We start from the raw sequence: 17257 nt of genomic DNA, 5'->3' as shown, positions 1-17257 counted from the left end.
TGGGGGAAATGTGGCAGATTGGATTCAGAATTGGCTGACCCTTAGAAGACAAAGGGTGGTAGTGGATGGAAAATATTCAACATGGCACTCAGTTATGAGTGATGTACCACAAGGATCTGTTCTGACTCCTCTTCTATTTGTGATTTTTGTAAATGATTTGATGAAGGAGTGGAAGAGTACATTAGCAAGTTTGCGGATGATACGAAGGTGGATCATGTTGTGGACAGTGCAGAGGGCTGTTCTAGGTTACAAGGGGACATTGATAGAATGCAGAGTTGGGCTGAGAAGTGGCAGATAGAGTTTGGCCCTGAAAAATGTGAGTGATTGATTTTGGAAGGACAAACTTGAAAGCAGAATGTAGGGTTAACAGAAAGACTCTTGGGCAGTGTGGAGGAGCAGAGGGATCTTGGCGTTCATGTTCATAGTTCCCTGAAAGCTGCCTCTCAGGTGGATAGAGTTGTTAATAAGGCGTATGGTGTGTTAGCTTTCATTAATAGAGGGATTGAGTTCAAGAGCCATGAAGTTATACTCCAGCTATACAAAAGCCTGGTTCGGCCACATCTGGAGTATTGTGTGCGGTTTTGGTCACCTCATTACAGGAAAGATGTGGAAGCGTTGGAAAAGGTGCAGAGGAGATTTACCAGGATGTTGCCTGGAATGGAGGGAAGATCTTACGAGGAAATGTTGAGAGAGCTAGGACTTTTCTCTGTAGAACGACAAAGGATGAGACGTGACTTAATAGAGGTGTACAAAATGATCAGAGGTATAGATAGAGTAGACAATCAGAGACTTTTTCCTAGGGTGGAGGTAGTTTTTACGAGGAGTCATAGTTTTAAATGGAAAGGAGGTAGATATCGAGGAGACGTCAGAGGTAGTTTCTTTACTCAGAGAGTGGTCAGGGTGTGGAATGCATTGCTGGAGAGGATCGTGGAGTCAGCCTCATTAGGGGCATTTAACTGATTATTAGATAGGCATAGGGATGATAGTATAAGGTGGGTTGGAGGTTAGATAGACCTTAGGTTTAGTGTAAATGTTCAGCACAACATGGTGGGCCGAAGGGCCTGTACTGTGCTGTACTGTTCTATGGCTGTGGCCCCGTCAATATATTGTCCATATTGATGGGGAGATATACGGTAAACGTCCTCACTGATGTATTGGATATTGTACTTGTCAGTGAAAGTGCACTTTATCTTGTAACAAGCACTTAGCAAGTTTGCGGATGATACGAAGGTGGGTCACGTTGTGGACAGTGCGGAGGGCTGTTCTAGGTTACAAAGGGACATTGATAGAATGCAGAGCTGGGCTGAGAAGTGGCAGATAGAGTTTCACATGAAAGAAAACAGCGAATGCTGGACGTAATCAAGAGTTTGGCAACATCTTTGGAGAGAGATATTTCAAGACTATAATATTTTATTAGAACTCCTGCCACAGTAAGCCCCCTAGCTTGTAATGGAACGGGTCTGCATTGAAAGTTAGATTGTAAAAACATTAATTTTTTTAAATTACAGATCTTTTTGTGAAGGCTCCTATTTTCTTTGAGGCAATTGTTCAGATATAGCTTCCATAAATAATTCTCAAAAATGGAGCTTATACAATTATCGAGTGAAAAAGCTACTTACTCTGCCTAACTCTCACAGTGAGCAAATTTTAAAAATGTATTTTAAACTTGATAATAGCCTCATTTAAAATGTAGACTTGTGTTCCATTCCATATTTGTCACAGCAAAGCATAAACTGTGGCAAGCTTTTGCCACAAGCAAAGATATGCGAGCGGAGAAAGTAAACCACTTGTGTCTTCAGTACTCAGAACATAAATAAATGGAAGATTTGATTTCTTTTTCTTTCTCTTCATGGTATAGTGTGGTTTGAAGCAACATCTGTTCTATTATGCATTTACAGGTCTTACATCACGAAGTCCCCATGCCTCTTCATCTTTGCATTTTCCAACAACCTCCATCCTTCCCCAGAGTGCTTCAGGTTACTTCCCTCACACAACGATTCGATTCCCACCACATCTCAATCCACCAGACCCTCTGAAGGATCTGGTCTCACTTGCCTGTGACTCATCCAATCAACAACCAGGCCCGGTAAGAGTAAACTTTCTTACAGATGTCCCTAATATACTGTTGTGAAAGGGGTAACGGTGAAACTTAATCTTGTGATTTAAATGGATGTAAGGAATAAATGAAAGTTTGTAAGATAAAAAGAAAAGAAAATAGCTTCTTTCTGAGACTCCCTTCAAAGTTGATTGTTGGCATTTCCTACTTTCTCCACGGTATAAGAGAGTATGACTGAATATATATGAAAGAAGTCCCAAATTCTTAGATAAAGATATTACATAGTGGTTGCCAAAAGTCAGCATTTCATGTTGGAGTTTAAAATACTGTGCTATTCATTTCCTGATCAATTTACCTCTCTACAGGAATCCAGGTTCTTTTTTTAACCAGTCTTCATGTATCTTGGCAATAACCTTTCATATTTAAGTTTGTAACCTACTATTTAGTCAATATATTAATGTAAAATTTCACAATAGGAGTGAATGACTCAACCCCTTTGCCAAGATCTCAAACAAGTGAAATTTAATGATGGCGTGTAAATAGACTGAACAGTTGCAATATTTACATCACTAGTGGCTGCACTTGTGAGTTTAAAGAGATGTGTTTGCTGTGGGCTCATGGAGTCAACTGTGGAATCAGTCAAGCGCTGGCATGGCAGGTAATGTAAAATCCTGTTGTGGAATATTTGTTGCATCAATTTAATTTTACTCAGGTGCTCCCTCTTAGAAAAAATACAATGTAGTGGTTCTTGGTTCAAGAAGTGTCAACATCCCTCCTTGGTTCATTATGTGCCATCACTCATGTTCCTTCTAAACTGTGCATCTGTGCAATAACCTGGGAGTGGCTGCTCACAAATCAGCCCCTTGAAGTTGGGGACTAAGCAAAATAATTCAAAAGGGGCTGCACACTTCAATACTATTGGAGGGTGCATGTGTCACCACCACTTCTTGGTCAATGCAGTATCATTTTCTTGCTGTAGATCTTCTGAATTGTCTTTTGACTTTATAGAACTAAGATGGCATTTGCAATTGAGATGGTGTGGATCTTCACTAGTAATAATGCATAGGGTCCCATCATTTTCAAGAAACTAAAGTGGGAACGTGACCTTTGCATCCTTCCCTCACAACTATGACATGGTTTGATCAAGTGTAAACGATATACTGCATTTTTGTGTCTCACTCGATCTGATTCAGTTTTGTTTTTAAGCTTTCAGTTGAATTTGTGTGGCTAAGTAGATTGATTGATACAACATATGTAAGAAGAAAGAGCTTGCATTTGTATAGCATCTTGTCATGCCCCAAAACATTTCTAATGAACTACTTTCTAAAGTTTAGTCACCATTGTTGTTTAGGCAAATGTGGCAATCAATCTGCAGACAACACATTCCCAAGTATGCCAAATAAAATGACTAACCAGTTGGCTGATATTTCAATGATAATATGGAGGAAGAAATATTGGACCAAAATTCCAAGAGAATTCCCTGCTCTTATTTAAGTGGTGCAGTGGCATCTTTCATGTCCACCTGAACAGTTACATGGGTCTTCAGATTAATATCTCATCTATAAGATGAGAAGTAAAACATTGTGTCATGCCCTCAGTCCTACCAGTTTATAACTAAGATTGCTTTCTGAAACAATGTACCTGAAAATTTCAGCCTTCTGAGCCAACTGTGTACAATTGCTGAATAAAGAAAACTAAAGTGTCAATTGAGTAAAATAGATTAATATTAAAAATGCTGTCGTATTTTTATGTAACCTAAAATCTGGGGTGCCAGTGTTTTAATGTGTTTTTGACCATTCAGTGTGTCAAAGGAAATGTACCCTTCAGTGACACCAAGAAGAGGAGTAAATGAGATTATAGGTGTGGACTGAATTTACCAGACAGGTTGAAGAGTATCTTTCTCAGATTGTAGATAATTGTTAAATGGACAATTTAGTAACATGCTTTGGCTGTACTGTTGTAGGAAGCAGTGGTATTTGTTCAGATGTAGATGTGTGAAGGCTAGTGTGGTGCATACAGAAGTTGGTCTACGTGTTTACTCATTGGAATCAAGAGTACATTGTAAGTACAAGTATAATTATTGATTCGCATTGAGTCCACTTGTACTGAAGCATCTGTCTGTGGTTTATAGTGTGCTATCATATTACATATTCATGCAAACTAAAGGCATGTATTTATTGTTCATTCCTTCCATTCACCTGGGACTGGAGAACAGAACGATGCAATCCAGGGACCTCTCTACAAATCTTTCAGTGCTATTTATCAATCAGACGACATAGAGGCATGTTTGACCATAGCTGTCAACAAGTAAATTCTAGGTGTGAAGTTGTCAGTCAAACATTAACCACATATTTCTGGTGTCATAAAAATAAAAATATACACAGGGATAAAAACAGCAACTAGAAATATTTGAAATAACACAATGGATCTGTCACAATTTATCACGTGAAAAGGAACATAAACTTTTCAGGTTTATTTACAGAATTCAGTGATATATTTCAGATTTTTGACATTTGATTTGTTATATTTCTTACTAAAAATGATGGTATGTGTCCATTTCAAGGGTCTCAGATGACATCTTCTTACTGTTACTCTGGTTACTCATATAGTCACATTTGTCTTAAATGGAGCAACTAAGTTGTTTTCTGAAGGAAGAAACACTTTGAACCAATCACCTGTTATCTAGGAGCACTGTGCTCACACCAAATCGGATGGATGTGTGATGCAATATGGAAGCAAACTGGGACAAAGTCTCGCCTAAAACACTTAAGCTGATACTTAAACTCCAATGCCTGCAGTAACAGCATTCAAACATTAGTGACTGAAAAAAACTGACTCTTCTCAGCTGTTTTCTGTCATTAACAATCACACTGATAGTGGGGTGTCAAAAATAGTGCTCTGTAATACACCTGTGGACTACGTAGCATCCTATCTTCTTCACCACACAACAATATAAATCAACAGTGAAAATATCATTTTCACACTTTTTTTTAGATTCCCTACAGTGTGGAAATAGGCCCTTCAGCCCAACAAGTCCACACTGCCCCTTGAAGGATCCCACCCAGACCCATCTGCTATAACCCACACACCCCTGAACACTACGAGCAATTTAGCATGGCCAATCCACCTAGCCCGCACATCTTTGGACTGTGGGAGGAAACGGGAGCAAACCCACACAGACACAGGGAAAATGAGCAAACTCCAGGCAGATAGTTGCCCAAGGGCGGGATTGAACCTGGGTCCCTGGCACTGTGAAGCAACAGTGCTAACCACTGAGTCACCATGCCACCCAAATTTTTTAATTAGTTTCTCAAGCTCCCTGCCACTTATACTGTGGACAGTGGGAAAGCTCACCATTTACGACATTTTCACCTCTCACTACAAAACAAAAGAAGGCAAGAATGGCACTTGAAAATTATTCAGAGGCAGAATTGAGATAGTGTGATCTGGACTCATCAAATGAGCCATTGTGACTCCTGTGTTTTTGTAGTGTGGAACCTTACCATTCCTCAACACTTTTTTGCCAAAATGGATTGATGGAGTTCAGTCAGTCTGCAAATCCAAAAGGTCTCCCTCATAGAATAAAGTTCAACTCCAAATATACTGCAAGTCCAGACTTGGATGTGAATTTAAATTAAAACTAAGTGTTGTAACATTGCTATGGATGCTGGGCAAGCTTCACAAGCTAAGCTTTAGAATCACAAATCAAGCACGCTACACTGCTGATATTCAAACTTTCATGTTTTACTGTTCTGTACAGAGCACTAAAGTAGTCAAGCAACACAATACAAGATTTTCAAAATAATTTGGAATATGTTTGGATGCAACAATTATTTATCTTGGGAGACTGAGTTGTAGGTTGGCCGAGTTTTCAAAGGGTAGTAATGTGATATGTATTTTCAAAACTGATATACACAATAGATTTACTAATGCAGATCTGAAGGAATCTGATTGCTGATCAGTTCTTCAATTAATTCAACTTGTTTGTTTTCCCTTAACAAGGTGGAAATGATATATCTGTTAGTTGTGGCTTCCAGTCTTCTATATATCCCTTTCATTTTCAAGTTGCCAAGTAACTTGAATAAAATAAATTTGATATACCTTGTAGTTCTTCTCACTTCAGTTGTCTCTAAATATCAGCTTGAATCAGTGATAACACTGACTTCTAACATTAGGACTTTGCCCAGTCAAGCCCCTCTCAAGGAATTGAACAATTAATCTAGGCTATCACTACAGTATGGTACTGACAGAATGCTGCAAGGTCAGAAGCGTCATCTTTTGACAAAATGGTAAAATCAGGCTTATTCAGATGAATTTATAATATCCTATGATACTATTTAAGGAAGAGCAGGGGAGTTCTCCTGGAGTACTGGCTAGTGCATAACCTATGACAAACCACATAAGTTAACCAGACATTTCTTTAATTGCTATTTGTGAGATCTTGCTGTGCCTAATTTTGCTGTTGAATTTGCATACACTACCATGGTAACTGGACTTGAAAAGTACTTCATTTTCTTCAGAGCGCTTTGTGACATCCTCATGTCATGAGAAATGCTTTATAAATGGAAGCAATTTCTTTCGTAGTACCAGTCATTATGTGGCACCAGGGACAATCCTGTGTCTGGCTTGTGATCTCAAGAGCCAACTCTGTTGTCAGATTTACCAAAAAATATCATGAGAATCCAGTTGCTCGTCCAACCCACCTGTTGAGAAGCAAGTGGTTGCTCCCAGTGGTCTCAATATTGCTGTGTAATCTTCATGTGACTTACTGGCCACTGGAAAATTGTAGTCATAGTAGCTACACGCAACTGACTGGCAGAAGCCCACAGCACAAGACTTGCACTGTTCTAATTTTCCCATGTTTCTCAATATTGAAACATCTAATTCATTTTTTGATTCTATGTGTCGCTGGTAAGTAGACAAATAACTGTTTAGTGCATCACTGTATTGTGGCTATTGTAATTCAGCTTTAAGCCCAGCACTTTACTATTGCAGTATCTGTTCTTGGAATAAGAATTCCACTAATCTGTTTAAATCCATTAATTGCTTACAGCTGTGCAATGTTGCACTCAATACCTGAGAACAATCAGTTTTCTAGAAAATTTGTTTTCTTATTCTACATATACATTTAGTCTAGCCATGCATTAAACTAATAGAGTGAATGTATATAATTTACTGTCATTATAAAAAAATGTTATAAGCTAACTGCTGGCAGAAATCTGTTTTAAAAGCTGGTGTCTGCAATTTAAATAAGCACTTCAATACGATTAGGATTATCATACTGCAATTTAATATCTATAGAGGTCTCCTGTGTTTAACTTCATTTCTGCACAATTTATTTATATCAAAGTTTGAAATCGTACTGGGATATTATAACTTTTACATCATATGCTCTTGTGCTCTAATATAATGTTACAAGAGCACTTATTGTTGCTATTGCAAAACTGCTTCCCAACAAATTTTTGTAAAATATTAATATATGGGGAACTGAAGCATGAGAAAGAATCAGCATGTATCATTTGATATTGCATGCCTTTATCTTGGGTTCGCCTTCTCGATTTGCACACAACTGTATTGATTTTGACCCACTAGAGCATTTTTTTCCTTTGCATTTCAAGCATCAACTGAGAGACCAAGGAAACATGCAAACTCCTCTGAGATTTGCCCCATGTAGGTCAATGGAGCAGAGATATTGGCCATGGGATGATATGGAGCGATGACTTTCTTTTATCCTTGTAAATACAGGATGTTGAGAGTTTAATTCCAAACACTGTCACAAAAGTCAACCTGATACAAATGTCGGCCATCAGCAGGGATTTCAACCTGTAGGTGTGAGTGTATTAAAGAAACAAGAACTTTTTCAGATCACTTATTGGTATGTCGTGATATGGTATATCAGAAGTGTCGATCATTGATACAACATTGTGACTAGTCAAAAAGTTGCAGACTAATTGCCTCATAAGCCAGTGGTAACCAAGGAAAAATGAATGAATCCCTACTGTCTCCACCACTTCAAGAGAAGTTTGCTACTTAAAACAGTATTAGCAGTACAAACACTTTTTCACTTTGCCAGCTATTTGCAGACTGCAGTAGCTTAGCTGCATTCAAAAGTTGTTGATGTGTAGGTATCTTCAATTACTGTAGAAAGTTCAATTCCCAGAAAATCATTTGTCTGCCTTTATGTATGGAAGTCAAATGTCAATTTGAAAAGGCACAAGGAACAGTAATGCTTAAAATGGAAATTATACCATTGTGCTGCTTTTCTCTGTAGACTGGTTAAAAGATTAAGGTGAATATCCAGAGGATCAAAATGTTTATTAATTTCCAAGACTTTTCAAATTTGATGATGCTTTTGTTCTTTTAAATAGTCAGTTTTTGTAACTATTTTCAGAGTAAAGTGAAATATAGATGGCAGTTTTAACTCTACTTAGACAGCAGAAACTGGGCAAATGATAACATAAAATCATCAAGGCCACTTAATTACCTTTCACGATTTTAAGTTCCTCAACTGAGCAGAAGAAAGGACAACTGTCCAGTGCCAGTAACGTAATCTTTAATATATGCATGTCAAGTCCCACTGAACCAGATTGTCTCTGGTTAAAACTATAATGGTGTTGAAATCCCGGATAGATAAACAGGAGTCTGGAAGAACACAGCAGGCCAGGCAGCACCTGGAGGAAAGGAGCAGTCAACGCTTCAGGTATTACCCTTCTTCAGAACTGGATGTGGGGGCGGGGGAGGGGGTGGAGGCGGAATGGTGGTGAAAGGTGGACACTGGTAGTAGGTACGACCTGGTCTGGTTGGTGGCTGGAAGGGAGGGTCAGAAGGTAGATTGGAAGGCAGGAGATGGGGTTGGAAGGGGAGCAGAGGGATGGGTGGGAAGGTTATTTGAAATTGGAGGAGAACTCAGTGTTGAACCCTTGGGCTGTAGGGTGCCCAGGCGGAAGATGAGGTGTTGTTCTTCAAATTTGTGTTCCGAGTTGCTGCAACACTGGAGGAGGCCGGGGACAGACATGTCGGAGGGGAATGGAACAGGGAGTTGAAATGGGCAGTGACCGGGAGGTTAGGTTGGCCATTGGAAGCCAGGTAGAGATGTTCAGTGAAACGGTCACCTTGGCCATCAGGAGCACAGGATGCAACAGACTAGGCTGAAGGAGATGCATGTGAAGCTCTGTCTTACTTACCTTCACCACTCCTTAGTTTGCGCCACACTCCCTGCAACTACTCCAACCTGCCTGGCACCTTCCCCTGCAGCCATAAGAGATGCAACACCTGCTCACACACCACCTCAGTCACCTCTGTTCAGGGTCCTGAACAGCTCTCCCAATTGAGACAGAACTTCACCTTCATCTCTTCCAATCCAGTGCTTCCGATGTGATCTTTTCTACGTCGATAAGACCAAATGTAGATTGGGTGACTGTTTCACTAAGCATCTCCACTACCCTGCAATGGCCAACCTAACCTCCCAGTCACCGCCCATTTCAACTCCTCATCCCACTCACCCACCAACGTGTCTGTTCATGGCCTCCTCCAGTGTCGCAGCGACTTGGAACCCACATTCGAAGAACAGCATCCTATCTTCAGCCTGGGCACCCTGCAGCCCAGAGGATTCAACATTGAGTTCTCCAATTTCAAGTAACCTTCCCACCCATCCCCTTCTTCCCTTCCATTCCACCTTCTGACCCTCCCTTCCAGCCACCAACCGGGTTCATCCCTCCCATCGACCAACCAGGTCATATCTAACACCAGTGTCCACCTATCACCACCATTCCGCCTCCACCCCTCATTCCCCTTCTTTATCTGCAGCTCCCCTGATCCCCACATCCAGTCCTGAAGAAGAGTAATACCCAAATCCTCCAGATACCACCTGGTGTGCTGTGTTCTTTTAGCCTCCTGTTTGTCTACCTACAGTTTTAACCAGATGCTGTGAGCATTAAGTAGCAAAAACGTGCAACCCATGCACTGTGGATGCCCCAGAGAAAATTAATTTCAAGCATAATACTGGCTCCCAGATACATGTGCCACATAAGGTGAAGTTGAGGTGTGTGGACCAACACTATTCTCAGTAGAGTACCTGCTTTGTAGTGAGTGCAGTTTGTTTATCAGTTAAGGGCTACACTTGGCCTTAGTGTCCCCAAACAGAAGGAGGAGAGAGATGGCGGTGGTGAAGAAATGACTAGCTATTCTGTTTCTGATTATTATTCAGTGACCCCTGCTGGAAAGAACAATGTTGAGGATGTGGTTCAGTTGTGAGCTGATTTTTTTTTTAGTTTCGGAGTATTAAATAACATTTGGAAATTTATAAGCTAATTTAGTTAGAAACAACAGTAGCAAATTCTGCTGAAATGTTATCTTAATATTTGCAGGTCTTGTGTTATAGCATTCAAATCTTAAGTTTGTTGCATCTCATTCAGTCTGTTCCTTGCTCCTACATCATTCATCACACTGCCAACTGCAGTTTTATCTTTTCTAGGACCCAACCCGGTAGACTTTCTTATCTCCCTCAACCTTCCTATTTTCATCCAAATTTTTAAAACCAAAGTTTAATGTCACCTGATTGCAACTACCTAATTTGCCTCAGATGTTCTTTCCCACCCTTTTCCATAATTGAGTGATTTGTACTGCATGCAGCAGCACTTCATTAAAGCCTCCAATTTTTTTTTTCAAAAACGTAATGCATGTGCTGAACATACAAATGTAGTTTTTAATTTTAAGGACCTGAGGTATTGACTCTCTTTGCTTCCTTATATAGTAAATAAAATTGAAAATGTATAAATTCTCCCCAGGTTATGCACATGGCCCATGTTTAAACATATTATAATTACACACATTGCATTGCAGACACAAGTGACTTTCATTTGAATTGCATTAATTTAGCTGGCCAATTTGAGTAAACATTTACATTTAGTTTGCAAGTTATTGGTTCAAATTGTCAGACTATAATTAGACAGCTTGTAGTAATATGTATTTGCCACCAACAATGATAGCGTTGGAAATTTAAGCAAGTGAATAATTAGAAAATCTGTTCACTAGTTAACTGTAGTTTGTAAAGTGTACATTATCTATCTAGGCATTGTATTGCAAAATGTTTTCATTTTTCATTTACTTTTTTTCCCAATTTATCCCCATTTTTTTCCCATTCATGGGCCCTTTGCCTCCACACAGCCTGGGAGGGAGGGCGAGCGAGCCACGGACTACTCCATGACTTCAGTGACAATGCCACTTCGTGCTCAAATGAGAGGACGCATGCTTCCTGCGGAGCGAGACACCCTGTGTCAGTTGTTCTACTCCCCAGGCCCTGGGGAGTGTTATCCTCATGTGAAGGTGACATTGTACTTATAAACCCTATAGTGAAAGTGACTACTTACTGTGTTTTTATTTACAATAGTATTTTTTTAAAGTAGGAATTATGGTCCCTTCCAATATGGAAGTTATTAATTGTATGAACATTGATATCTATTTACAACATTTTATTTGGAACTAATTAAACAAAATCACATTGGCCAATAGTAAGGTCTCAGGGACTTACAACAGCAAGAAATCAGAGTCAATGTCCCAACAGTCTGACTGTCTTATTATAAAAGAGGGCACTGCAGGAAGATAAAGTTATTACCCCATAATGCATTCCAATTGGTCTTTCAACAATAATTAGAACAAATAGCTTTAAGAGTGCTTTATATAGTATATCAGTCTTAAGTCTTCTCCTGACAGTAATTAAACAAAGATTTTTTTATTGGCTGCATTTAGCAGTCAAGGCCTACAATTTGAGGAAATACCCTGGAGGAAGATCTTACTCACTGAGCCGTGAAGATGTTAGTGGCTTATTATCATTCTCATGTCACAGTTGGCACTGCGTCATTTAGTAAATTATTTGGGTGTAATTAGAGGTCTTGGTACTCTGCTCAATGTAAAAAAAAGGCTTAATGTAAAAAGTGCTCATGGTGTGCATTAAATTGTGTGATTGTTTTTCTGAGTCTTCTAACATAAAAGGCCTTCCAATTTAATTTAATTTAGAAGATACTGTGCTAAACTAATTAAAATCAATATCAATGTATTAATTTAATTGCTGTCTTTTTTTAAAAAAATCTTTAAGTTGCGAATTATTTTTGTGCTGAGCAGCTTACAAGTTGTAGCCAAAGTGTAATTAGGATTTTTCTGTTGTGCTATAGAAGTATGAGGGAAAGTCACTTCTATGACATTAATGTTTCCACCATTCCCCGGTTTCCCCCTTTAACCCCCTGCTGTGAAGGCAGTGAGATGTGCAGGAGCACTGCCAGTATCGGAAAAGGAGCATTCTTCATATTTGAATTTAGACAATACAAGCTATCAGAGCAAGGAAGGCAGCACAGCCGAGGCTCATCCTGTCCTTGTCTAACCTTACTATTAGCTATTTACTGTTTTGTATGTTATTACTACAATATTAGTCTGAGGAATTCTTCTTTTTCCTTGTCTATGTCATCCATTGCCATGGTTGTTTCTTTCTTCCCTAGTCCAAGGTCGCTTATTCCATTCATTGTGTCCTCATCACTACCCAGATGAAACCAATAACTTACACATGCCAGTAGACAAACTTCAAACCTTTATAATCTGCACGACTCACTACCATATCATAATTTAGCAATGAACCATCTTCATCCATTTGAATTGCCTGGTGAGCACTCCAGTTGGTTCACATCCACATTGAGACACGTGCCATTAAACCTTCTGCTTGGTACATAAAAGATTTTGCCAGGCAATGCTGGACAAGAGAACTATGTATGAAATTTTCAGCTGTTCAGGTATTTGCTGCAGGTACGTATACATTAGCACAAGAAGCAAACCTGGCCTTCTTGGTTGTTGGATACAGGTTTTGGCTCAAGGGACAGAAGACACCACCTAATAGAAATATGGCCAAGAAGCCAGATCTGTAATCGAAATGTGTGACGATATTTTAAGAAAGCACCCATATGTTCAATGATTTTAAGGATTCTCAAAGTCTAGTAACCAGTCTTTCTAGTCCTAAACTGTCTAAAATAACATTCAATCTCACGCCATTTATTTAAACTGATTTGGAGATGAAAGTTGAGTAAACCCGGAGGAAAATCGTACCTGCACCATCAGGGAAAAAGGGGTAAAGGAAGAACATAGAGAATCACATGAATAATGCTTTATCATGGCATGGCCTGAATTTAATGCAGCTTATCATAGTATCAAAACTTCCTCCAGATTAAGGTAAAAGGGACTGATGTAGGATTTGAAGACATCACTAGTGAATGTCAATCAGGCTCATTAATGAACCAATCAACATCCATTATCCCTGAAAATACCACAATTTAAGTAGTGCATTTGGGATTAAATGAAGGCCCTTCGGATCTCCAGCACCCTTTTGAGGGGTACTCCACACATTCTATTGGGGTTGATTGATATCCCTTGGCGGGTGAGATTTCCGGTATTGGCTCCTCAATTACATCAAAGGCCTGATGGTGGTTAGTTAAGTGAGCACTTGATTCCATTGGTTCCTTCCTGTGGAGTTGACAGGAATGCTCCTGTGGTTTTCTGACTAATGGGCTCAAACCTCCTCTTGGCGCAACTGAATCTTGGCCATTGTCACTCCCAACAGAAATATTTCTTTTTCTTCATTTGACTGTACTTTGTAATTTGCAGTGCAGATTGCAGAATCCTGAAGGTCTAAACAATTCTGCTTGTACAGTTGTAATGTGCATTGCAACTTCACATTCTTTGGTTGATGTGTTCAAGGCACAGTCTATAACTGAACTGTCCTGTCAACTGTCTATTCAGCAGCTCATGGGCAAAATATTACTTTGTTCAGCCCAAGGATCCTTATAGCACTGAAGTCAATACTGCAATCAGTTGTCATGTAAATCCAGCTCAAAAATATTCAATCGCTGGTAATTGTGATCCGGTATTTCCGAAGAATTTGCAAAGCAGTTGTTGAAATATTCAATGATGTGGATGTTCTGTTGGACTTCACCAATCAGTTTATATTGACTTTTATGTTGTCCTGGAAAAGCCCAGTTGAAGAGATCATTTGTGATAATGACCAAAGAAACAGACCAATTTGTTTAATCAATTCAGGCCTGTGTTCGTGCTCTATTTGAACCTTCTGTTACAACCATCTATATCCTTCTCTGGGAGATATTTGTCAAGCTTCTCTTTAAGGTGAATAATAAATTTAATCACCATTCTTACTACATTTAGGTCGAATAAGTTTGTTTTGATTTCCCCTTTGGTTGTTTTGGTGGCTACTTTGATGGTCTCTAGTTATGCTATTCCCATAAAAAAGAAAGGCAAATATCAAAGGAATGAGTAATATTAAAGACCTTTGTTAGATCGTGCCTCATCCTTTTTCAAGAGGATAGGACGCCTTGCCTGTTCCTCCTTTCCTAATGTGAATGCCCACACATTAATGGTATCATTCCTGTAAATTCTTCCAACAACTCCTCCAGTGCCTCTTATATTCCTTCAGTAATATGGCAATCAAAACTGAACACAGTAGTACAATGTCTAGTCTAACCAAGTTTAGAATAGGTTCCCAATTTCAGTTCTATCCTTCTCAAATTAAAGCTTGCTTTTTTAAAAAATATTGTCATGCTGACCCCATGGGGCAGCACGGTGGTTCAGTGGTTAGCACTGCTGCCTCAGTGCCAGGGACCTGGGTTCAATTCTGTCCTCAGGTGACTGTCTGTGTGGAGGTTGAAAATCTCCCCATGACTGTGTGGGTTTCCTCCGGGTGCTCATGTTTCCTCCCACAGTCCACAGATATGCAGACCAGGTGGATTGGCCATGCTAAATTGCCCATAGTGTTCACGGATGTGTAGATTAGGTGGGTTATTGGAGGGTGAAATGCTCTCAGGGTCAGTTGGGCTGAAGGGGCTGTTTCCACACTGTCAGGCTTCTATGATGAAGCTGGCATATTGTACTTTTCACTCATTCATCCTGTGTTCCACCACATTTGCATCTTCTAGGTAGTGAGTGACTCCACAATTCTACCTACCAAAATGTACTATCTCACATTTACTCGTGTTAACTTATTTGCCCATTGTGTAACTTTATTAATGCTCCCTAATTTATTGCAGCGATCCTCAATATTTACTGTATCCTTTCAATTCGGTTCGTTCACAAATTTAGAACTTGTGTTTTTGATTCCAAAGTCCATGTGGCTGATATAAATTGTGAACAGCAATGTTTGCAGCACTGATCCTTGTGAAACATCACTTCTCACCTTCTGCCACACTGAATGGCTACCCTTTAGTGCCACTCCCTGCTTTCTATCTCAAAGCCATTCTAGCACTTGTCCCCTGACCTTATTCATTAGTCTACTATGGAGCTGCTTTTGAGACATCAAAATCTACCCATATCCTCCACACTACCTTCTGTCAAATTAATACTCTTTGCTACCAGTTTAGCACTATGTGGTAAGGAGGACTGAAACGACAGACTCTGAATTTGAATATGATTTATGGTGCTGGAGACATGCATACCTCTAATGTAAAATTGGAAGAAAAAGGTCAAAGCAACTCATTGTAAACTGCTGTAGGCTTAAGCTGCAGTCAGTATTCCCTCCATGACTAGTAAGTTTTCCTTTCACATCTTATGCCTTCCACTTTTGCATTTAAAGAGATATTTTAACCATTTAGTAAGATGAATTGTCGTCACATAAAAATTGCAACATTGTTTGAGTTGCATTTCATGACAGTGCACTCTCTTTGATGAATTCATCAAGCAGGAAATCACCAGTGGTCTAAAATGTCTTTGAAACGTTAGTTGCCAGAAAAGGTCAATCCTAACATTACAGTTAGGGATTTTTCCTGTAAAAATCGACAACAGGGAAGACACAAGCATCTCATTCTTAGGACTGTCCTGCTCTGCACCTTTGGCTTGATCCCAAAGTAAAATTCAGTTTTCTTGGGCTAACTTTCAATCATCACTGAATCACTTAAATTAACCAATGTAAAATTAATAGGAGTAAAACTGAGATGAGTGTGTGGTCCACACTATACTTGTACAGTCATGGATTTTTTTTAAATGGCAGTAGACTTTTATTTTACATCAGATATTTTACCAGAGTTGGTAACAATGATTGCTCCTGCAAACAGGAATGCACATATACTGCAGGGGTAGCACAGTCGCTCAGTGGTTAGCACTGCAGCCTCATAGCGCCAGGGACCCAGGTTCAATTCCAGCCTTGGGTGACTGTCTGTGTGGAGTTTGCACGTTCTCCCCATGTGTACGTGGCTTTCCTCCAGGTGTTCTGGTTTCCTCCCACAGTCCAAAGATGTGCAGGCTAGGTGGATTGGCCATGCTAAATTGCCCGTAGTATTCAGGGGTGTGTGGATTATAGGGGGATGGGTCTGGGTGGAATGCTTCAAGGGGCAGCATGGACTTGTTCAGCCAAAGGGCCTGTTTCCACACTGTAGGGAATCTAATCTAATCTAAAACATAATCACATAGAGCTCAACATTGAGGTTTAACAGCAAGTTTTTCTGTGATTTGAATTGAATATTTTAACTTTTGGTTGTCTGCATTGTAACATTTTATAGCAGACTAAAAGTGAGAAAATACCTGATTTAATATGTTAAGGTGCCCATTTATCAGAACTATGACAACCAAGCCATATCACCATATTAATGGGGTGACTTGAATACATTTAGTAGTGAACCCTTAAGTTGTGATGTTCTGGAAACATAATTGAGCTTTTTCATTCAGTAAGCCAAGAATCTTTCCCAGACCTGCCAGCCCCAATTAACCTTCAGACTTTTTTTTTATTCTCCGCTTCCCTTTTTACTTTTGACCAGAGGAAATGGGATCATTGACTTATTTCTTGTTTGGTGATTTAACAATAGGTTATCAATAAAATCAGCTTTCTCACCACCTCAGGTCCTGCTGCCACTCCTCAAAGTGAATGTAGATCATCTTAATGCTAATATTTAAATGAGTTAGGGACAGAACAGGTGGCCAAAGAACCAGTAAAAATCAAGGAATGCAGACATACTGCCAAAGTCAGCAATGACCTTTTCCTAATTTTCTTTTCGTTTGCTTTCCACCTGGCAACTGGCTAAATTGACATCGTCCAAATTCTAAAAAGCAGCAGCAGTCAGAACTGCAATCGACCATTTTACACCACAGCCACACAGATCAATTCCATTTCCATACTGTCTGAATTGGAAGCGATTGGGGATCACTGACATTCCACATCATCTT

At 39.6% G+C, this 17257-nt stretch overlaps 1 protein-coding gene across 3 annotated transcripts in view; it reads left to right on the top strand.

Annotated features, from left to right (window-relative positions):
* nfic (nuclear factor I/C) overlaps nt 1-17257 on the top strand; it is a 451875-nt gene that overhangs the window by 326170 nt on the left and 108448 nt on the right. For 2 of the 3 annotated variants that reach the window (XM_048559540.2, XM_048559539.2), the window contains exons 8-9: nt 1899-2086; nt 11222-11380. In XM_048559540.2, the coding sequence (XP_048415497.1) occupies nt 1899-2086; nt 11222-11380 (347 nt within the window). The remainder of the gene's footprint in view (nt 1-1898; nt 2087-11221; nt 11381-17257) is intronic. The other variant, XM_048559541.2, reaches the window with a different exon arrangement.

The sequence above is a fragment of the Stegostoma tigrinum genome, chromosome 30 (assembly GCF_030684315.1).
Source record: "Stegostoma tigrinum isolate sSteTig4 chromosome 30, sSteTig4.hap1, whole genome shotgun sequence".
In the NCBI taxonomy this organism is placed as follows: domain Eukaryota; kingdom Metazoa; phylum Chordata; class Chondrichthyes; order Orectolobiformes; family Stegostomatidae; genus Stegostoma; species Stegostoma tigrinum.
This window is presented reverse-complemented; position numbering and strand designations above follow the sequence as displayed.